This window comes from Lissotriton vulgaris, chromosome 3_1, assembly GCF_964263255.1.
Source record: "Lissotriton vulgaris chromosome 3_1, aLisVul1.2, whole genome shotgun sequence".
In the NCBI taxonomy this organism is placed as follows: domain Eukaryota; kingdom Metazoa; phylum Chordata; class Amphibia; order Caudata; family Salamandridae; genus Lissotriton; species Lissotriton vulgaris.
The window spans coordinates 754565903-754590189 of NC_141689.1; the positions used below are offsets into that span (position 1 = coordinate 754565903).

The window sequence follows — 24287 nt, forward strand, 5'->3', positions numbered from 1 at the left end:
GGGAGTTTGGACTCACTTGGTTTTCCCAGTTATCTTGAAGTTTGTGCTTGCTTTTCTCTTTCTTCTCTGTAATTAGTGCGGTGGGAGCGATCGCTTGGCGCTGTTGTCCGAAAGAAGAATATCCCGACCACACCAGAAGCTGTGCGCGACAACTGGGACAAGATCTGTGACTTTGATCATGTTTCCTATCCCCAGTCAGCTGCAGGTAACAAATATGCTGCAGCTCTGAAGCACACCTCATGAAGGCAGATACTGCTTTATGTCCATAAGCAATTCAAATGGCATATAAAATATAGTATTTTGTTTTCAATTTGCAAACAAAGCTTGTGAGCAGAGGGTAACTCTTAAAGAAAAATGATGCCCTCTTCATTTTTCTCAGTTTTGTTGAGTATTGATCTGAGGATTTGTATATGCATTGGTATTTTTAGCTCAATTCCAGTGACTAGAACGTGGAAATCGCATTTAGTCATAATTTAAATCAATCAAAATGGTTCAGCACCACAATTATATAATGTGGGTCACTTTTTGATCATATTAGTTCAGCACAATTCTACTGCAATTCAAACACACTACATATATTTTTCAAAACTCTATCAAAATATTTTTGTAGGAAGGTGTTTATTCAAATTCTTCTTATTTTATCTCTAAAAAGTTCTTTATTCATATTCTTCTTCTTATTTTTTTCTCTTATGATTCTCTTCAAATAGTTTTCAATAGTTGCAATTTAGCACTGGTATGTATTGCAACTGATATACAACAAATATCGTACACTATTAATTTTCTAAAAAGGGATGGAGGTTTTTTTTAATTATTGAGGACGTGTGAGCTAGGACAAATTTAAATAACTGGAAATAAGAACTGATTGTAAGACTTTTTTCAATCTGAAACATCCTGAATGAATCAATGAAAGAAAAAGAAAACTAGTTCAAGTACACGGTTCCTCAGCGGTGTCATAGAACTAGCAAAGAGAGAGGAGAGCGGACAGTGAAGGTGTAATAATAGGAAAGGGGTTTTTTGGCAGCTTCCAGAAGTAAAGGTAATTATAATTTTTTTGTTTTAATAGGGGTAGATCCTTCTCCAGGTTGGAAGCTAATACTGAGAAGAAGCGACCACTGAGACATGACTGTTGAAATTTTGGGACAGCTAGAAATTTAGATTCTGGATGAACAGATTAGTATGGACAATAGGTGGACATACTGATGTGTTCGAAGGAAGCCTTTACATCTGAATCCTTGCTACCTTCTTGCAAACCATCCCAAATATCAGCTAGAGAACTCGTAACTAAATCAGCTTTAAATTGAAGTGGATTTGCACCGGCCCATTTAACCTGAATACCTCTACTTCTCCCCATTTCCATATAACCTACACACTTTATATTACTATCTAACATACATCCCAAGGAAAATTCCACAGAGATTGGATTGTGATTGTTAAGACCTGTGGGTATTACTTCCATAATCCGATTTAAGAGGAATTAATTTATCTGAAAATCAATTATGCTTGTTAACCATATTTGAAATGGTGGCACTCCCTAGGTTTATTTTTCTATTACAAAATACCCACTGGAGGCTACCTAAACACTATTTTTACTGGGGTGATACACTTCTGCGTACTCTTCTCTGGCAGGGAGGAGCCCATAGAATAGCGCTAGTGTGAAGAGATATTATGAAGCAACACAATTATCTTAAATTAGCAATTGAGCCTTTGCACTGCTGTCCAATCCTACATTTCGAATAGATAGGGAAATGATGGAAGAAAAAGGTAACCTATTTGCCCTATATGGGGTGAAATTGAGACGGGATGCTCCCCCAGCCACAAAACTGCCAGTGGAACTATGGCATGAGGTACAAAGTGATGGGTTGGAAAGGTAGACTGACGCCAGGGACCCCACTGTGGTTGGGCACAAAGCTCCAGGATGTCGCCACACTGAAATGTTTTCAACAATGGGATCTAATAGGAATAAGTACGTTGGCGACGTGTGAACGCCAACGGAATAGTGCCATTCTCATACTTCCAAACGGAGTATCTTATGCAACCCTACAAATATTTAAATACCTCCAGAACGCATTGACAGTGGGGATTGCTACTTGAGATGAAACTATGGAGCCCTCTCCATTAGAATATAGGTTATTAGATGACCCCTTAGAAAAGAAAATGATAATGTTTAAATACCAGACTCTCAAGAGAAATACTCAAAAAGGCCGAGTTGCACTAAGAAATAAATGACAGATTGAGAGATGGAAGATGAAGATTGGATAGAGGCGTTACAGTTGACCAAGCATGTAGCGATTAAAGCCCGTTATAAACTAATACAACTAAAAATCCTACATAGTCTACTATACCAGAGCACACTTAAATGCAATCAGGAACATTTCTGATGGCTCCTGTTTACAACAATGTGGGCCATTGGGGACCTTCCTTCACACACTTAGGGACTGCCAAGTTTTAAAAGTATTTTAGGAGAAGGTACACCATAGGCTAGTGGGGTCCACTGGAGATGGGATTGCGAGGACAGCGCCACGGACCTTATTGGGAATATGGACTAATTCTGATGCCACTTCAAACCAACGAATACTCATTAATATGGGGTTCATTTTGGCCGAAAGGGAGATCGCTCGCAGATGGGGAGCAGTTGAGTCTCCAAAGATAGAAGAATGGAAAAGGAAAATGGATCGGAGTTACATACAGGAACAATAAATATATCAAGGTAGAGGACGTCCCAAGAAGTTGTACAAAGTATGGAAAGGATTGAGTTGTGATGTATAAACAATTCAAGTGTCGGCGAATGGGGTGGGGGGTATGAGGGAAGGTTAGTGTTGATTTGTGATTTCTGTATGTTCTATGATTAAAAGATCAACAAAATACTTTACAAAAAAAAAGTAAAAATGGGAAGCGAACTAAAACGATTGTCCCACATAGACATTGTTTCATTAATCTGCCCTTTATTACTTATAGCATCACGCACTGGCACACTACTATTGTCTGATGAGACCACTAGGGTACCCATCATATCAGTAGAGATTGCTATCATATCTTACTTACCTACCGCGCTACTATGGACCCTTACTTGTTTGTGTTTTAGCCAGTTTGCGCATAATGCTTCTTTGATCTCTTTAGGAGCCGGAGGACTGGTGTTGGCGCTTGAGGAAGTAGCACTTAATATAGAGTTACCTAAATCATGATCCACTACACAGAGATTGCTTAGAGGTTTCTTGTCATTATGAAAAACCACAGCTGTATATAGTGGACAATATTTGTGCAATTTGAGAAAGCGTTTGTCATCACATGAAGTAGTGTGGCTCACTGGTTAGAGGCGGCAGACCCGAGAGCAGAGGACGGCCCGGGACCAGGGTTCGATTCCCGGCGCGGCAGGTTTCTGGACCAGGGTCAGCGGACTCGATAATTCTCTCGCCTCGGTGCCCACTCTGATCAGCGATCACACTCGGCAACTCTGGGCATTAGCTTGCCTCGTCTTCACTAACGGCCCACCAGACCTGGTCTCACCCTGGAGATACCCATTAAGGGACCATCTCTCAGGGAAGCCAGGAAGGGTTTCGCAGCGGTAGAAGCACCTTGGGACCCTCCGGGTAAGTAGTGCGCTATATAAATGCCTATACATATACATACATTCACCACCCTCTGAGTTAATTCCAAGCTCCCCCCCACCACTCTCCCAATTTTAGAATGTATTAAACCCATCAAATTGGACAAATACGATTTAATAGATTTGTTAATTTGACTGTATGTTCCATGGCAGAAGCTGACATTTTGCTCTCACCCATAGTGCTCAAAGTTCGCTGATGCACACAAATATGGGTCAGGCCCCAAGTAGCAAATGTTGGAGGTAGGGGGGCAGCCAAGCCTTTGCTTGAGTATTACCGCCTAAGACGGACCCGTCTTTTACCTGGCCTTAGCCCAGCCGCGTCCCGCACTGTGAGAATTGAGGTGACTTTTACAGCCCATTCTCTCCTCCTTTGAGCTCCTGCTGGTGGGGCAGAGACTGGATTTTAGGAAATGCAGCCCCCCTGTAGCTAGCAACTCTCTCCTCCAAAGCTGTGTGGCAATAATAATTGAGATCAAAGGAGTGAACAATGCAAGCCAAGGGACATGGAAGTTGAACAGTATGGTTTAAGGATCTGAACCTCGGGGAATATCAGCTGGTATTACAGAGTTTTATGAAAAGGGTGAAGCAGAAAAAAAAACTGTGATTGTAAACTCCAAAGTATAGGAAGAGTTGTACTATTGATTCCAGTGTATTTCATGCAATGAAAGAGGATGGCATGGTCAATGACATCAAACGCTGTGCTGAGGTGCATGCGACATCCCACAATCACACATAATTTGAAGGTAGTTAAGGGAGGCCACCAAAATTGACTTGTTTCTATAGAGGGAATAAAGGCTGCTTGCTGTGGATCAATATGAATTTGATATGCATGGAGAATCCTGGTAATGATGGGTGGATTGAGGATTGGAGTGTCTGGGGGACAATAATCAAGGCACGTCTGTGAAGAGTAGAGATTGAACAGGGGCCATGAGAAATAGATTGAAGGGAGTGAAGCCAGACTGAAATCCTACCTAAAGTTCAGACATTCCACTCACATTCTTCAATTCATACAAATCGTTCTGTTGTATGCCACACATGGATGGTAGATATGTGGCATAGAGCATGAATTGAAGAATGTGAGTGGAATGTCTGAACTTTAGGTAGGATTAGGTTTTGAAAAACTGAAAGAATGTAAGTATGATTGAAGTATGAAGTGTTACTGGGTAGGTTCCAAAGAAGAATGTAATTTTGTCACTTTTACCTTTTTCTAAACTGACTATGTATATTGTGCAATATTTGTAAGATAATCATGTGTTATAGATGTATATAAATGCTTTCTACACTAAAATAAAAATACCTATATATTTGCTAAAAACCTTCTCTTGCAAATATTTGAATCGTGTTAATCTTGTAATGTGCAGTGCCAACTTCTAGGTTTATCACCCCACATATATTGGGATCCCGGACTCGGGACCACATCATCAACTGGCGGGGTACGTTCTTTGCTCTTTGTTCAAAATGCTCTGCAACCCCGAATAGTGGGTGTTGCGGCTTATGATCAATCAATCAATCAATCAGGATACTTGTAAAGCGCACTACTTACCCGTGAGGGTCTCAAGGCGCGGAAGGGGGGTTATGCATGAGAAAATGAGACCTTGCCTCTCTCCAACTACACGTGGAGCACAACCTCCAGCTTGTTATCTTGTGTGGCAGAGGAACAATCCTTGAGCAGTCTCGTTCCTAAGCAGTTACTTTGGTTTAGCCCGTTGGCTTGTTCTCTTCCTGGAGACTTGTACTTTGGCCAGAGGGGCACCTTTGCAAACATGGCCGCTTTCTTCCCTGTTAACTGCCCCTTCTAAGTTGTTGCAAAGTTTCTTTGATGCCGAGTTTGAAAGAGATCCATTTCAGCACCCTCTCTTCCCCTAGAGGGTCCTCATTGCCGTTTTGCCAGTTGGCGAATCCTCATTGTTTTGCAGAGTGGTCAGCTAGGCAATACTGGGACTTCTTTTTGGGGTATTTGTAAGTGAAAGCTGCACATCCATTGATTGCTGGATTTTTTTTCATATCACGTGTTCACAAAAGCGCTATTTTATTTGATAATGTGATACGAAATAGCTTAATTTAAATTGAATAGCTCAAACAAGAAATATCCCAAAATGTTCTCCCCTCTAGTGCTCATCTCTGAAGACGAGTGCAGCTGGAGTATCCCCTTTTTCACCCCACCATGGAATTACTGTTACCAGGGGTCACAGTAATTCCAGACGTGGGGAGCTAATTAAAAGTTTTTGGGGAATAATGGAGAAGGGGGTAGGTGGGCGGTAGGGGAAACCAACATTTCTTCGCTGATTACTGCATGATTCTCATCAATTTATAACCCCCTCTCCTCCCAGATTTCAGGTACTTTTGGCAGTCCAAATCTCTATGTAGCCTGTTTAAGAAAACCCAAAAATGTCTGAGAAATGCAAAACTATAGGGTGATTAAGAAGATGTATTATTCCAGTGTATAACTTTTGTGCTGTGGATGGACCAACATGGAGAAAATTGTCTAAAATGTAAGTAGGGCTTCAAGAGTTAATCACCAGACCTGTGTCTATCTTGGCCCAGCTGGCTTTCATGAGGCATGTGCTAACTATCAAAAGTCTGCCTATTTCCTCATTGGTGAATCTGCCATAAGGAAGTTTGGTATTATGTAACAGCACATGTCTGAGCATTATTGGCTCTTCTTCAGTAAACCAAATCTGCTACACCCATGAATATTAAGGAATATGGCAAAGCCACCAGTCTTTGCTGCTCAGTTGTTTGTTCTTAAAGAAAATGGTCTATGAACGGAGTGGAAATTTGATCTCCTATCCCTTATCTTTCTTATTTTTCCAGATTCTATGCGACCCATTTATGAGCTGGTGTTCAAACTAGATTCTGAAGAGGGGGTAACAATGAATCCCACAAGTCAACATGTTTCAGGAGGGTTTTCTTCCATTGATGCAGTGAGTACAATTTAAAATATTTTGGGGGTGGGGGGGGGGGGGTTGTGGAACTAAAGTACATGTGGATGGTTCACAGGACACTATTTGTGTTACCTACCTTTTATTAAGCATGTCCGTACAGCAAAGAAAATTAACTAAAATAAAAATGAAACTTTATGGTCAAAGGAGAATTTTTGTTTGGGGAGCTAGACGACAGAATGATGGAAGTGAACTGCTTTCAGCTTTTGATGATTACGAGGTGACTATCTGATGAAGCTGGATGCAGTAAACATATTTAGGTACTTTAAAAATATGATATATGAACATAATACAGCAATTCGCATTTGTGCCTTCTAGCCCCTAGGCCTGGTTGATATTACTCGGGTAGAGCCATGTTTTTGTTTGTTTGGGTGTATTTAATATGGAGACTGTTATGCTATTGCTTTTATCATGATTTCCTCAAGTATTTTGTGACCTGCTTCACTGGATAAGACCAGGGCTATAAAACAGTTGCACAAATCCATGGTGTACAGTTTCCCCTGATACTGAAGGGCCTGAAGGCCTCGCCAACTGTTGTCTTTGCCCTAAGCATCTGTTTGAAGACGGACTGCCTAGTATATAGCTTGGCGGCCCCTTGTAGGAAATAGGATTAGTGCTTGAGGGGGGGTCGAATCCTACTCCAGCAGAAAGCACAATTCCTGGCAGGTTGAAGTCGAAAGCAAACCCAAAATTAACCTCTGCTTAACCTTAGGTAGCTTGGCACAAAGGCATTCAGGCTTAACATGGAGGCAATGTGTAAATTCATTATGCAGCCATTTAAACAGTTATAAAGTAAAAAAACACAACACAAGAAAACTTCCATGCCAATTTAGAAAAAATATATAGTAAAATGTAATAAATTATTTGAGACCAAACAACCAAAATCCAATTTAGAGAATGGGAGATATGCAATCTTAAAGATTTAGGTGAAAATAGTGCCTAAAAGCATAAAGCGCCAACTGTGGTTATCTGGTCTTGCCAGACTGGGACAAAGTCACAAGTTCAGGCCTGATACAAGGACCAAGTTAAGCCAACTGAACATAGTACCTTAAATCGAGGTTGCAGAGCTTTGCGAGATTTCCATGTGTAGGGCGCATTGCCAGCAGCAGTTCCGATGGGCTGTGGGCTGAATGCGAGGCCCTGCTCGAGGATGCATCGCACAGTAACAATTCTGCGGCGCTGCAGGACTGCAATGCAAAGTTCTGCGAAGAGGAGGCATCACTCAGCGGTGGTTCCAAACAGCTGCGGGTCCTATGTCGGGTATGCATCATACAGTGCATGTTCCGATGCAGTTGTGAGGAGATGTGTCTTGCTGTGTCAGTTCTACTTGGGCAACAGCTGGGCTGGCAGAGCATCTTCAAGCCCACTTCCAAGGGTCCAGGATTAAGGTGGTACCCCTTAGGGGCAAAACTTGCAGCAAACAGAGTCCAGGTGGTGGGTTCAAGTGGTTGGGGCCTTTTCTGTCTCTGTGGCTATGATCAGGAGGCCAGCTAACTAGCTTTCTGAATCACTCTGTTGGTTCGGGGTTCAAGATGCAAGTTCAATTCTCTTCAGTCAGACAGCTGAGGAGCAGTCCTTCTTGCAACAGAGCTGCACAGCAGTCCGGAAAATTCCACTGTTCCAGCGGTGTACTGAAGAGTTGGATCGCAGGGTCCAATGTTTATACTTGGTGCCAGTTTTGAAGTAGGCGAAAGTTCTGAAGGTTTCCACCCCCAGAGGTGTTTTGAATATCCTGCCTCCCTGCCCTGGCCCCAGCTTTTCTGGGGGCACATCATATTAGTGTCAACCCCGTTGTTAGTGTGCCGGGACAGAGTCAATAAAATGTGCAGGTGTGGTATGTGACAGCTCCTCCCCCTCTACAAGTCGGAGATTGCCCATGCTACCAACACTTAGTCCCACTTTGTCTCACTGTCTGGAAGCAATACACAAAAACCAACTGCCAGCTACACCTAGTTATGTAACCCAAGATACAGGCAGCAGGCACCAAATTGTTTAGTATATGAACATCCTAACATTCTAAAAGTGGAATTTTCAGAATTGTGACTTAAAATAAGACTTTACCAATAAAGAGGGTTCTAAATTACTATTCGCTAGACACCAAACACAAAACTCATACCTGCTCCCAATTGAAAGTTAGCACTTATTAAATGTAATATGGTAACTCAATGTAATCATGTGGGAGGGGTAGGCCTTGCAGTAGTGAAAAACTAATTTTAGAGTATTTCACTACCAGGACATGTAAAACTGAAAAGTGCATGTCCAACTTTTTAAATACACTACATCCTGCCCTGTGGGCAGTTTAGAGCCTACCCCAGGGGGTAGTTGAAGTTTAAAACTGAAATCACCGGGTGCAATGGCTGACGTGAGACATGTTTGACAGGCTACTTAACGCCTTAACAGGCATTCTGAAGGGTGGGTGGGGCTGCAACGGTCAATCGCAGCACCAGGGAGCACTGAACTGGTTAAATGGGTGGCACAATTAGTGCTGCAGGCCAATTAGTAGTATTTAATATACAGGACCTGGGTGTATGTAGTACCACTTTACAAGGGATTTATAGTAAATTAAATGTGCCAATTGGGTGTGAGCCAATGTTAGTATGATTTAATGAGTGAGCACACACACACTTTAGCACTGGTTATCAGCACTAAAGTGAACAAAATCCGAAGACCAATAGAAGGAGGATCAGCAGAAAATGTAGGAGTTAGGCAAAATGTTTGAGGGAAGGCCAACCTTTGACTGACAGGGCTAACACTTTCATTATGTTTTTGGGGAGATGCTAGATCTAGAAATCTTGCTTTATTTTTAAGTGTGAGGTAAGGCCATCCTTGCACCATCCTGCTGAACCATAACTCATTGATTCAGCTGTATATGCCATCTGGTAAAGCATCTCTGTTTGAAGCAGTTTGATCAGGTGCAGATTGTGATGTGTTGCACGGTGCATATAACACTGTGATCAAGACCAAAAAGAACTTTGAGGACGCGCTTGATTTATTCTGACACCTACCTTGCTCCAGCCGTGAGGGGAACGGCTTTCTTCACTCCTGGGTGCGCCGTTAGGGGAACGGCTTGCACCCCTCATTCCTGCATCCTGTCACCGCTGTGAGGGGAACGGCAGATAGGACGAACTATACTGACCAGAGTTCCTTGTCTGGCGTGGCCAGCTGATGCCACAACAGCGACACCTCTCCCCTCCCAAAAGCGCTCCCGCCCCACGCAACGCGGGACGCACGGGGGCGGCGCCCAGGCAAAACCCCGGACAAGGGCGGGACCGTCTTAGGCCGTCAGAGGCCAGAGGAGGCTGGGCTGGGCCACCCCCCCTAACTTTTGAAACAGACTGGGACTGGACATTTAAAAAGGTATTGAAGTTGCACTGTCGGGGAAAGGCTGGCAAATTGCATTTTCGTTGTTCTAGGTCATCTTGGGCTATAAGCTAAGTTATTATATTGAGGATTGAGTATTGCCCATCCCCTACAATGGCAAGGAGACTAGCTACAAAACCCTTGACGGATAGAACGTGCACTACCATAGATACATATGTAGTAAAAGCAGTCAGTGCTTTATCTGAGGAAATTGACTGCACTGAGAGGCGTCTATCAAGGGGGTCTAGTTTTGTGTGCGGAGACCAGGTTAGCGAAGAGTGTATTCTTGCCAGCAGAGATAGACAGAACACTTCTATGTTAGGTGCTACTACTGAAGATGGATCTGATGCAGCTATTAGTGTGATCGGCACTAATGACGACCACTCTTGCATTTGTAAAAGACCTACCCTATCTATACTGGCCAATTCTTCCCACTCTTCCCCCTCCTCCCCAATAAAAACTAAGGGATATAAAAAGAAAACGGGACAGGGAAACACAAAGGCTAAAAAAGACAAAAGACTTGCTACATTGGGGTTCAGCAATCACAAGCACAAGCAATCACAATCACAAGCAATAAGCAAGGTTAAGATGTCGCCCAGGGTCGCCCATTAACCCTAGAAGCCATTTCTGACAAGTTAATTGAGCTGCTTAGGCCATTTCACAATAGACTGGATAATTTAGCCAAGGAAGTCCACAAGTTGAGTGGAACCCTTGACAAAATTAATGCAAGGACACAGCAAGGCAGATCAAGAGTAGATGTAAATAGTGCGGTAAATAGTGGGGTTATTACACTGGATACTATTAGGTATAGTACTTCATCTGTACCCAAAATCCGCAACCACCCTATGAAGACACCATCTACAGAAAATCTAGACCCTAGGGAAAAACAAAAGGAACACTCCATGCTAACTAGAGGAATGCCAACTACTACTGGTTCTAACCCTGGCTTTAACCAAAGGGAGAAATCAACCCAAGGGGCCAGTAAACATCCGGTAAAAGATGATTCTAAACTAGGTTACACAGATCCAACGCTTTCCACTATAAACACGATACCTACATCTATCAATTTACCACCTGAATGTGGTGCTTATGTAGCGGTCCTTGTAAATGTGCCTAAATTGCGGAAGGACCAGAAGGAAAACCACGAAATGCTCAAAAATAAAACTTTACATTGGCTAACCAATAATTGTGGTTTCCCAATGGCTGGGGCAAACCAGGTTTTGCTCACTCAAAGGGTGGGATGGATTGACCCCCTCAAGAAAAGTTTTGAGGGAGACTGTATAATTATTAATGTTAGGACCCCTGGGCGGGCACGGAATACCCTTATGAGTGCCCCTTCTCCATCACACTGGGAGTACAATACAACCCTCCGGCCTTTAGGATATTTTAATAGACGCCTGATGACGAACAATAATTATGATAGTCCCAACTACAACCCTATTTTTAATAAAATGCAACCATCATTAATACCATGATCTTGCATTACCGTCACAATACATAATAGATTCCAAGCACTAAGTTCATTAGAGGATAATGATTGACTTATGTCAGTACCTGGAACATCTCAGAAACATAAACTAAAAGGGACCCTGCACAGGGAAGTTTATGGATTAGCTGCAGATTACTATCTTTACCATTTACAGGTTAAATCATCCTTTTCTTTAATGCCTCAAGATCGTAGGAAACTCCATTCAGAATTGGCCACAACTACTATAAGAGAATTAAATGACATATCCCCAGGGGGCCCAATAGAAATTCCAACAATAGTAACTGAGGAAACAACTGTGACACCCTCTATGGAGACTCCAGGTACCTCTTTATGCAAGCTTATAAACGGTAATTTAAACGAAGGCTAAACTCTCGTAACATGGAATATTGCAGGCCTTAGAAAGAAACAAGACACACCGTTTTGGAGGGATTTCATCACCTCAGAATATGGTATAATCTGCCTGCAGGAAACTTGGTGCCGAGAACCAATCTTTGTAGAGGGCTATACCTCGCATTGGCGAAATGCTGCCGACTCTGTGGCAGGTAGAGCAAAGGGGGGCCTTTTGATTCTTATTTCTAATAAACTTAATGTATGTAAAATTAAAAGCTGCATAGCAGTTGATACGCATAGTCAGGTGATGAGGATTCACTTTTACAAGGGTAAAGATTTGGTCTTAGTCAATTACTATAATAATATATTTGATAACAGACGGGGGACTTTAGTTTATAAACTGGAAAAAAAATTGAAAGGGTGATGGCATCGACCAGCAAGGTAGCCATTATCCTTTGGGTCGGTGACTTTAACATTCAGGCATGTCAGCTGGCTCAAACTAAGATATGTGGTTCCATGAAGGGCCATAACTCCGATGGTAATGATGACAATATGGATTTCCCCCATTGCGAATATGGTACAGCCTTAAATACATTAATAGCAAAATTTGCTCTTGAATTATTAAGCTGTACTATGAACAGGGCAAACATTAAATGCCCAACCTTTACTGGCAGGAATGCAGCCACCAACATTGATCATATACTGATCTCATGTAACAGTGATTATTCAAATTTATGGATTACAGAGCCGCCCATAAGCGACCATAATAGCATTTCCTTATCATTGCTATGCTGGGAGAATACATCACCTAACAATGATGATTGTATTTCCAACATTGCCCCTGTAAGGGCAAAAGGCATGAGAATAAAATGGAACTGGTGTTGATTATTGTCTTGGAGACGAGGCTAATACAAATTTATTGATTTCTAGTTTTTTTAAGATAAATAATATAATAGAAGGTCTATTAACCAAGAGCCATAGAGCAAAAAAAAACAGAAACATGCTGGGTGGTTTGACTATAACTGTCCTCAAGCTCTACACCGACTGAAACAGGCCCTTAGTACTAAACCCCAAAATACAGCCCATATTCAAGATTTACGCCTCAAGAATAAGTTATATATTAAGGCTCGAAAAAGAAAACTTCAAGCTGATGCATGGGACCAACTTAACCTAGCTGCAGTCACTAATAATAGCAAATAGTTTTGGGAGACAATAAACTGCACCTTTTCAAAGGATGATTGTGTACCACAATTAACTTCGCATGTAAATTATAATGCTTGGATCGCACACTTTACGAATATTTTCAATCCAGATAGGGATGTTTTAGATTCGCCGCCAATTAATGGTTCTATATAGCCCATATTACCTTTGATAATAAATGTCAAAGAAGTGCATGAAGGGCTAATCAACAGTAAGGGGGGCAAAGCACCAGGCCCCGACTGGGTGCCATTTGACCTGTACAAAAGTGAAATTAATTTATGGGCCCGATCCTAGCTATGATTTTTAACGCTGCTGTAGTGGGTCAATTTCCGATGTCTTGGGGCCAGTCACTAATTATACCACTTTTTAAAAAAGGTTCAAAATCAGAAGCATGTAATTATCATCCAATACCATTGTTGAATTCGTTTATCAAGGCCATAAGCAGGATTTTGTTAAAAAGGCTTGAAATATGGGCTTCAGACAATAATATCCTTTCACAAGCACAATATGGGTTCAGAAAGGGTTTAGGAACCCTAGAACAGTGTGTTAATCTGGCTCTCCTCATCAGTAAATACACATTAGCTAAAGGGGGCAATATGTTTTTATGTTTTGTCGACTTGGGTAGCGCATTTGATCTTGTAGACCAAAAAATTGAGTGATCCACATTACTTGACTCTGGCACCCCAAAGGAGTTTGTATATTTTTTAGCAGGAGTGTATGAGAGAAGATTGTTTGAAGTTGGACCACTGTTTTCGTATTTCCTGGTAAAGTTTTATCCACCATTGGTATAGTTACCATTCAGGTGGAGCCCGAGTATGCGGCCTTAATTGCAAAGAATGAGTTAAAAACAACCTTCCTGGCTTATAAAAGGGAAGTCCGTGGGAGAACAATTGGGGAACAACTCACTCTTGTATTTTATCAGCAACTAAACCTTGGAATTGGTTTTCAGGCATATTTGACCGAAGTGACTAGAACCTCTCACCGTTTTGTACTGACACGCCTAAGGTTAGGGATTGTTCAGCATCTTGTGGCTTTTACAACTATGAAAAAAAGCTCTACTTCTGCATGTCCATGTGATAATATATCTAACCAAAGTTGTTGTCACTTTTTAATGTTTTGCACATTTTATTCTATCTTTTTAAAATATAATGTAAGATCCACTAAAAATGCTAAGAAGTTAATGTTTTCTTTGGAAGGCCCATACATATGCTTTTATGTTGCATCCTATATTTTAAAATGTATACCTGGTAGGAAATCTATTATTTCTGAGCATGTATACTTATATGATTTAAACAATTAAGATAGCACGTAAGCACTTTATGGAATTTCTGGAGACAGGTTCTGAACATGTGTCTCATATACAACAGTTTATGTGATTAACTTTGGTTGTCATGTACTAGTTGTTTATTTAATCCAGTATCAGTAGCACATTGCACTTTTCGCGAAATTTGCACGAAATGTAAATTGATTGTATATGGTATTCTATTGCGAAATTTGCACATAATGTAAAATTGATAGCACTTGGAACTTTTTTTTTGCAATTTTGCACAAATATAAACTACCATGCTGTTTAGAAAATATTTGTGAGCTTAAAGTGGGCTGTTAATAATAATAGTTTTTGTATTTTAACAAGATGCTATATGGTTGTTATCGACAAACCGAATAAAGCTTTTGAAACGAAAATAACTTTGAGAACCAATTTGCGTGATTATTAAAAGCCCCTGTTGCCGTAATAGACAGTACAGTGCATAATTATGAAAGCAAATTACAACAACATGGAGTTTGACACTATTTAGTGACACATTTCAAGTCAGTCTTGATCAGTTTAGTACGGTTCACAAGGGCAGAGTTGCATGGTTCAGGTACGAACTTTTCTAAAGTACCCTATAACTTTTCTGCCCATTTACTATTGGGGAAGCAGACTACTCAGTTAACATTACAGTTATGCACATAGCTCTGGGAATAAATGTTAACCCCCCCAATTTATAGCATATCTACTGGGACTTTCTTAAATGAAGGGCTAATCCAAGAGTCATAAAGGGACCCTTGATCATTCCAGTTTATGAGAATGTCTCGTGGGAAAGCCCAGATAACTATCACCTTATGTCTTTAATTGACTCAATGTGTAAAATGTTAATTATTTTCTTTAAAGGTCTCAGTCCTGTGACTAGTCTAGGCACTGTTCTGTAGGGGGATAAACATGGTTGTTCATGGCTTACATTCGCAAATGCTTATGTTGTTGTTTACAAAGTTAAGGCAGTTCAAGATCTCTCTAAAATGTATTTATCTTAATCTTAATTTGATTTTGAATGTTATTTATTTATTTGTTTTGCTTGAGGGTGGCGCATGTTCATTTTAGATGTGAAAAGAAAGGCAGTTAAGATAAACCAACGTGTTGGGTCAGAGCTGTGTCCTTCCTCTGCCTTTTTTTAATCTTATTTATCAATTGATGTTGGACCCCACCCGTTGATTGCACAGCCTATTACCCTAAAATCTTTTCTGATAACTCGGTTTTAATTTCAGCTTCATAGAAGCCAGGGCCTAAAGTCATTGTCCCAAATCTTTTCTTGATATGCTAAGCCAAATGTTAGGAATTAACTACTACAAAAACTACATTTATGACCATTTATCCCCCAAAACACTGCCTTCTGCCAGGTCATTAGACACTGTTTCCATTCCAGGACATTTCTGTGTTAACCTAATGCACTACGTGTGTTGTAGTCTTGTTTTGCTTCTGTTGAACTACTTAGGCTAAAACACCCATATATAATGGATATAAAGATTTGCAGTGGAACCTTAAAGATTAGGGACTGTATCTATAATGACCTTGAGTGAGTTGTTCATCCATACTGCAGGTGAGGGCCCACAAAGGATTTGTAAAGGCAATAAGGTTGTTAGAACCCTAAAACTCAAAAAAATTAGGGCAGCGGAAGACGAACCTTACATTATTTTTATTGTGTTAGCTCATAAATTTCCTTTAGTCGTGCTACCATCACATTAAAAATATTATAAGCTGCACATATCTTTTTTACAATCTTCTTTTACTAAATATACCATTTGAAAAAGCACTGAAGCTTCCTTTTCATATTTGATGCCTATCAGGACCTCTTTTTTCACCAGTGGTAACAGCCAAGGAGATATTTTATAATATAGCCTTCTAACCTGCCGTAGTGGGCTATACCGGCTATTAAAGGACCCGCTCCAGCATTAAAGGACCGAGCCAAAGGGAGCAGAACGTTAATAGCCGGTATAGCACATCTATGAAGGGTTATAAGACTATTAGAATGTTCTAACAAATAAAACAAAGGCCTCTCGAAGCCCAAGGGGATTTAAATCTCCTCGAGCTCCGAGAGGCCTTTGTTAAAACATTGGAATGTTGCTTTGCGGGCCTTTACCGGCCCGTAGAAGCACGGAGCACTCCATTGTCTTCAATGGAGTGCTCCACATTCCATTGTTCTTCTAAGAGGTATATACCAGGCTGCCATTAGGAATAAATACAGCAGAGCACGACTAAACATCTGCTACAGCTTTATTTCTTGGATGCAACAAATATTTAGTTTGCTCTCTCATTCTTCTGGGAAGTATTTATGAGGAATTATGTGCGCCTTCATTGATGACACACAAGAGCATTTTAGACAGAACAGTTAAATGCTTTTCGTTCTTATTCTTTCCCTGCAGGCTCAAGCAGTTGGTTACCAGTTACCCTCTTCAACGTATTCATACAACCATTTGCAGCCCATTCTGTATGCACTTGGGGTGGGAATGTCTACCAAAGAGGCAGATCACCTGAAATTCCTATATGAAGGAAGTGAAGACTTTAGCTGCTTGCCAACCTTTGGAGTAATCCCTTCAATGGCAGCCATGATGAGTGGTGGGCTGGCCACTGTTCCAGGGCTGAATATTGATTTTACAAGGGTATGTGTATTACATATATGTGGTTTTCGAATATTCGATAATGAGTTTTTCCAAACGGCAGTAGTAATTCAGTCAAATTCCCAGATATGCCCCTTATAGTGCTCTGACCGCAGTTCACCTCATTTCTTCAGCAGCGTGTTGCTCTCCATTAGAGCTTTGACTCCTTTCCCTACCTTCTTTCCAACCAGTTAGGAACCCTGCTTCTTGAGGCATAGAATATAAACCGCTCCTAAAAACCATGCTTTTTATTTGAACTCTCATAGGTTCTTGTGTGCCCTTCTTTTTACCTGAATTGACTTATGGTCCGTCCCTTGAATATCACGAGTGGTCTTTTAGAGTTTAAATTTTAATTTTTAGATGTGTACTTTCTTCTCTGAAATATTGTTGTGGGGGGAACTTCTATTAGGAGCATTTTAAATATGGCTTTTATTTTAAAATCCAAAAAACGTTCAAAAAGTGAACTCAACTGCCTTTTCACTTCCATTGATACATATCACCATTTTAAATTGTGCGTTGATTGTTGGGGACACCAGAGTGAACACAGCCTGTTTCATGTGTCTAGAGGACTGCCACCTAGTGTGTCCCTTTGACAATTCTTTCTGTCACAAAGATCTCTCAAAAGCTGTTTTGAAGGAGGTAATGAGTGTGTTTGGTGTCAAATCTTAATGTCCTTAGGTTCAATCCTTGCTTGTATAATCAGAGTCAGAAGTCCTTATTTTATAGAAAGGTTGCTCTTTATTTATTTCAATAAAAACATGGACAGCCGACACGTGTTTCGCCCCTGTGGCGAATTGCGCCAGGGCTTTTTCAAGGCTATTTACAGTATATGTTATTCTTTACAGTTCGTCATCGTTAGTCAGATATCAGAATATGAATCCGATTTTCAATTTATAAGGGTAGAATCCCTGAAGTCTTTCGTCACGAGTCGGCTAGGTAATCCTTCCGCTCTCAAAAGCTGTATACTCTTCATGAAAGACAAAGGCAGGGTGTAGTACCAATTACAACAGCTGATGGTCTTGTTGGGCACTAGAACGTATACTTTATTAGAAATAAATGTGAAATTAATCTATTGGTTTTGTGTTATTCCAGCTTCTGAAGTTCAAGATTTATAAGTGGCCTAGGAGGTGGTGCAGCAAAACTAAGAGGAAAGAGCTTTTGGGGTATGGTTATACGAGGTCCTATTGGGTGAGGTGGGCAACCACCCCAACATCTTTAAATCTATCTCGATCCATTAGACTGTAGGATTCCTGACATTGGCGGCATTTGGTGCTCTACCTATCGGCATACAGAGTGCTTGATTTAGTCAGTAAGATTGCCATGCGAGACCAGACCCAAGAGCTGTTGCACATTTCTCACAGACAACCACAGTGGAAAACAGAGCTTCGTCTGCCTGGGACAATTCAGACCATCTGTTGAAAGCAATGGCACTGTTCTCTACTTTTATTATAGCTGTAGTTGGAGAGTCCTACGAGGAGTCTCTCCCAGATAAAGAAACTGAGTGTGTGACTACAAATCTCTCTGATCTCTCTTATTTAACATATGTGTTAAATGATGAAATACAGCCACCTCGGAATTTTGAATTTTGCCCTCTAAGCTAATGTGGTTGTTTTCTAAAACCTGCTTAGGATGATGTAATAAAAGGTAAGATTGCGATAGAATAGCACCTCTTTCCCTGATCTCAGTTACATGAATACTGATGCTATCAATGGGCTGTAAGGCAAGGGAAACAACGTGTCCCGTTGTTTGCCTGGGCTTCATCACCGTTTCAATAAGCAGGAATTTGAGTGTCTTTTCTTTATGATGATCAATAATGTTCTGACTATATGTTACCAGTGACCAGGAATGCCCTAATATTTGGAGATTCTTCATGGTGCAAACAGCCCATCTGTTGAATACATTGCTAGTTGACATCCATACCCTACTCGACCTTTTAAGGTTTGAGTGCAGTGAAAATTGTTTTTCCTCCATCCACCTGAGCCTCATATTAGCATCAATTAGCAGGATATGTCCGGCTTATCAACTAATATTGAGTTAACTCTAACTTTTGTGGGATTTTGAAACCGCAAGACATGAATATTATGAATGGCTTGCAAAGCGATGCAGCAGCTCAGCCACAAATAAATGTCTCTGCGTCCTGTGAAGCTGAAGTCTCTGGAAGGGACTCTCTGTTGTTGAGGTGATGGATTCAGCCCCACAATGAACACCTCAGCTTAGCCTCTTAGTTTAATGCTTCTCAGTCCACTGATGGCATCCTCCCTTGACTACAAGTAGTTCAGTTAAACCAATGCCATCTTTTTCTGAACCTGAATTATAATGCAGCTTAAATGACACCTGAGGTAGATCTAAGAAACAATTGGAGGATGTCAAATACGACCCTTGCACATGTCTGCTTTAGTGTTCGGATTGAATGGTATGCTTACAAATTTGTTACGTTCGGGGTGTTTTATTTCTAAAAAGCTTACTATGCCATTGTTACACTCCTATTAAATAGTGAATCAGCTGCTTGTTTTTAGAGGTGTATTACTATGTTTAACTCACCGAGGTTTGACGTCTGAGGGGCGTTTTTCGGTTTATATAACTGTCCTCATTGAGAGTATCAGGAGAGAGTTCAGCATAGACTCTACTTGGATTCAATCTTTATTATGGGATTTCATTTACTACTTTGGTTTAACTTTGATGAGGGAAAATACCCATTTGGCTCTGAGTAGGTTAGCTTTGGTTAAATCAGGTACAGTTGACAAGTCTGCGGTATCCCTGTGGCACCTTTTGAACTAGCAGTTTTCAGGTGAAAGAAACAGAGTCATCTGGAAACTTGCCTGTTCAAAAGACGTTTTAGGACTGTATCACATTCCTCCTTTTGGATAACCTACAAGGAAGACTGATTAAAGAATAACAATGAATTACTTTATAAAGTAATTAATTTGACTATCTGAAAGAGGCTGTAGTTATAGATTCCTTACCCAGGACATCAGACTGGATGCAGAGAAATATTTTCGTAGCAATTCCCCTTGGGCGTCGGTAGGTGGCGTCGGTCGACTCCGCGTCCGTCGTCGTGGTCGCCGGGATGACATCTCAGTGTCGACTTATACCCTGCCCTTCCGCGCTGATGTCAGTTCTTTCTTTTTCCGTGCCAGCCAGCGCAGATCCAGAGAGAACTTGCCCCGTAGTCCTTTTTTGACTAAACTTTTTCGACATTTGTCGACATCTTTTTCGAGTCGACTTTTTGTCGACATCTTTTTCGAGTCTTCGACTCCTAGTGCACAAGGGATGTCCCATCATCGGACCGTATTCAAGCCCTGTGACCCGTGTCACAAGCTGATGTTGGTTACCGATCCGCACCTTGTGTGTCTCTGGTGCCTGGAGCACGACCACGACCAAAAGTCGTGCTCTGACTGCCGGATCATCAACCCGAAGTCTTTGCAGGAGCGGGCCCAAAAGCTTTTGGAGGCTCGTCAGTCCACTCCGCGATGTTAGAGGGCCCGGTCGAGAGGAAGGTTGCAGGACCGGTGGCGGAGTCACCATTACTCGTCCTCGAAACCTTTGCACCCCTCGGGTAAGTCAAAGCACAAGAAGAAGGCGAAAAAGCATCACTGCTCTCCGCCTTCTCCCCGTACGTTGACGGACGCGACATGGGACCCGGAGCATCGTCGCTCCCCATCTTCGGAGCCCGCTGGGACGGCTCTGTGCTTCCCTCCCTTTGCTGGAGCCGGCGCGTCCCCTGCCCAGGTTTGTGCATTTTACAAAGCGCTACACAGCATCTTTGGGCAGCCCGACTCTGCAGGCGTGCCTTCGGGCACCACAGAAACAGCTGGGGGCACCTGGGCCTTCGATGCCGGTGGCTCCAGAGGGCCCCTAAGGCCTGGATCCGGATCAGCGCAGATCAACTTCCCTGTACGTTCCTCAGCGCTAATTTCAGTGAAGACGCCCCCGACGCTGGTTTTGCCCCCAACCGGCATCGACCCGGCCTACTTTTGTACTGATGTTCATCCCTAGCATTCCTTATCGCCCTAAGTGGCAGTCAGAGGAGGGTGATGAGGACTGGGAGGTCTATTGAACCTCTAGCTGACCAACTTGAAGACCCGGACTGGCAAGAGCAGTTGGGTAATGCCAGTGGTCCGGATACCTCCCCAGACCTTAGTATCTACGCTGTGGTGTTGGGTAGGGCAGCTGAGGCCCTGGGCCTCGGGCTTCCTACGGTGGCGGTCAGGAATAACTTCCTTACCGAGGTGCTTTAGCCAGAAGCGGCTTCTTAGGAACCCCTGCTGCCTTTTAATGAGGCCCTCACTGACATCCTTCTGGTCACTTGGTCCAAGCCCAGCACAGGGGCTCCTATGGACAGGATGATTGCCCGACGCCACCGCCCGGCCCCTGCAAACCCACTTTTCCTCTCCCAACACCCAACCCCTAAGCGCTTGGTGGCCCAAGCCTTATTCTTGAAAGACTCATTCACTTCTGCTCCCCCTTATAGGGAATCCAAGTAGCTGGACCATCTTGGGAAGATGTTTTTTTCCGTCAGCCTAGGGCTGTAGTCGGTGAACATCGCATGCCTCTTGGGTCGTTATACCCGGTGTGGAATACGGTTGCACAAGTGTTGACACAGTGAACGGAGGAGGGCCGGGCCGTGCTCACCCGCACAGCTGCTGAGGGTTGAGACGCAGCTAAGTTCACCATCCGGTGTGGTCTGCTTACAGCAGATTCTCTGGGTAGAACGGTTTCCACATTGGTAGCCCTGAGGCTCTACACCTGGTCGAGGACGTCTGGCTTTACTGTGGATGTCCATTCCACCCTTTTGGACATGCCCTTTGATGGCCGTCGCCTGCTTGGTGACAAGGTGGACTCAGCGCTCGAGCTTTTAAAGGATTCTAGCGCTACGGCTAGATCCTTGGACCTCGCGGTAACCTCTTGCCCCACGCATTCTGCCTTTCATGGCAACTGAAGGGGTGCCCCACCACGTTCCACCCAAGGTCATGTGGGACCCAGCAACGCAGATCTGGGTTCCAGCGGGCAGGCCAGTCCACCCAAACCACCCTCTGCAGCAGCCTCCAAACCTTCCTAGTTCCACCTTTCAGGGCCACCAGAGGGCAGTGAGCGGACGGATTCGCCATCACCTCCCCATTGGCAAACCATCACGTTGGACAGGTGAGTTTTGCAGATAGTCCGAAGGGGCTGCTCCCTCCTTTTTGAGACTACTCCACCCTTCATGCCACCTGCACTCCATCGCATGCAGGAGGATCACTTGACACTTCTCCGCCAGCAAGTTACGGCTCTCTTGGCCAAGGGAGCTATCAAACAAGTCACTGTGCCAGAGTAGGTCGTGGTTGCTTCACCCACTACTTTCTGGTACCCAAGAAGGACAAAGGACTGCATCCTATCTTAGACCTCAGGACCGCCAATCGCTACCTCCGGAAGGAGAAGTTCAAAATGTTAACTTTGGCTGAGGTCTTGTCTGCCCTCGACCGTGGAGAATGGATAGTAGCTTTGGACTTGCAGGACGCTTATTTTCACATCCCCTTTCTGCCAGCCCACAGGTTCACAGTAGGCTTGAGCATTTTCAGTTTACTGTGCTCCCTTTTGGCCTCACCAGTGCCCCTCAAGTGAAGGCGTTGGTCGCAGCTCATCTGCACAGATCAGGGGTTCCAGTCTTCCCCTATCTCGACGACTGGCCTTTGAAGGTGAGCACACCTCAGGCTGTCGTCTTCCACCTCCAGACTATGGTAGACCGCCTGCATCTGCTGGAGTTCACTATCAACGTGCCGAAGTCGCACCTGATTCCCTCTCCTAAGCTCCTTTTCATCGGAGCAGTTCTGGATACAGTGCAGTTTTGGGCATATATACTTTGAGCAGCGAGTCTGGGATATTCAGGCTATGATACTGTTGTTTCTATCCTGGATTTTAGTGAGAATGATCCTGAAGCTGCCGGGCCTCAGGGCATCCTGCATCCTGCAGGTGGATCATGCCAGATGGCATATGCGGGCTCTGAAGTGGGACCTGAAGTTTCAGTGGGTGCAGCATCAGGGGATTCTTTCCTATGTTGCCCAGATCTCGGAGGGGACTGCACGTCAGTTGCAGTAGTTGCTCACGAACCAGGATTGGGTCAACGGCAGATTCTTCTCCCTTCCCCAAGCATAGTTCACAGTGGTGACAGATGCGTCACTCCTGGGATGGGAAGGCCACATGGGAGAGGCAGAGATCAGAGGCTCTTGCTCTCCGACGGAGTCCCGACTCCACATAAACCTTCTGGAACTTCAGGTGATCCGTCTTGCACTGAAGGCATTCCTTCCTTTTGTCAAACGCAGAGTAGTGCAGGTGTTCACGGACAACACCACTGCCATGTGGTACTGCAACAAACAGGGCGTGGTGGGGTTGGGTTGTGTACCCTATGTCAAGAGGAGTTTCGCCTTTGGACATGGCTGGAACATCAGGGCATATCACTGGTGGTTCAACACCTGGCAGGTTCCCTGAACGCCAGGGCGGACAAACTCAGCCACTGGTGCATGACGGATCACGAATGGCGTTTTCACTCTGAGGTGGTGCAAAGTCTCTTTCAGCAGTGGGGAGAGCCTTGTTTAGATCTATTCGCCTCTGAAGAGAACGTGCAATGTCAGCAGTTATGCGTATTGGAGTTTCCAGCAGGGCTCTGCTCTGGGCACCCTTAAAAGCTATCTTTCGGCCATTTCGCCCTTTCTTTGCCTTCTTGATCAGCCTTCTCTTCAAGTCCCCTTTTGTAAACAGATTTCTGAAGGGCATTACTTATCTCTTTCCTCCTTCTCCTTTCGTAATGCCCCAGTGCGACTTGAATCATGTACTTACTTATGTTATGTGTGCTCCCTTACTGAGTTACTGCATAATTGTCGTCTTTGTCTCCTTACTTTAAAGACTGCTTTCCCTGCTTGCCGTCACCTCTGCTCGCAGGCTGAGTGAGCTTCAGGCTCTGTCTTCCAAGCCTCCCTTTCTTGCTGTTCATCCGGTCAAAGTGGTCCTTTGCGCTAGGCCATCTTTTCTGCCCAAAGTGTTTACCTCTTTTCACATAGGTCAGACCATCACATTGCCCTCCTTCTTCCTGCCTCCACACCCTTCCAAAGAGGAAGAGAGACTCCACCGTCTGGACCCAAAACATGCACTGTCCTTCTACCTTGACCGCAGTGAAGAATTCCAGGTGAGCGCCAATAAAGGTTGGGCCAGGCACAAACCTACTGTCTCGCTTTGGGTTGTCCTAGGCATCAAGATCTGTTATTCTTTGGCAAAGAATAACAGATCAGCCACGGCAGGTCTCCTGCACACCAGGCAGCCACGTGGGCATCCTGCACACATTCATTAAACATTACTGCCTGGACAGCCAAGCCCGGAGAGATGGCTTCTTTGGCCGTTCTGTTCTCCAGGCTTCCTGGTGTGAACTTAGTTCAGACCCACCGCCGGGGTTGGCATTGCTCGGGTATCTATTCTAAGG

The 24287-nt window shown here is 43.3% G+C and overlaps 1 protein-coding gene across 1 annotated transcript in view; it reads left to right on the forward strand.

Annotated features, from left to right (window-relative positions):
• Positions 1-24287, forward strand: part of HSD17B4 (hydroxysteroid 17-beta dehydrogenase 4) — an 883985-nt gene that overhangs the window by 430610 nt on the left and 429088 nt on the right. Inside the window, exons 11-13 of the mRNA XM_086961070.1 lie at positions 77-205; positions 6419-6528; positions 16604-16840. Of these exons, the coding sequence (XP_086817196.1) occupies positions 77-205; positions 6419-6528; positions 16604-16840 (476 nt within the window). The remainder of the gene's footprint in view (positions 1-76; positions 206-6418; positions 6529-16603; positions 16841-24287) is intronic.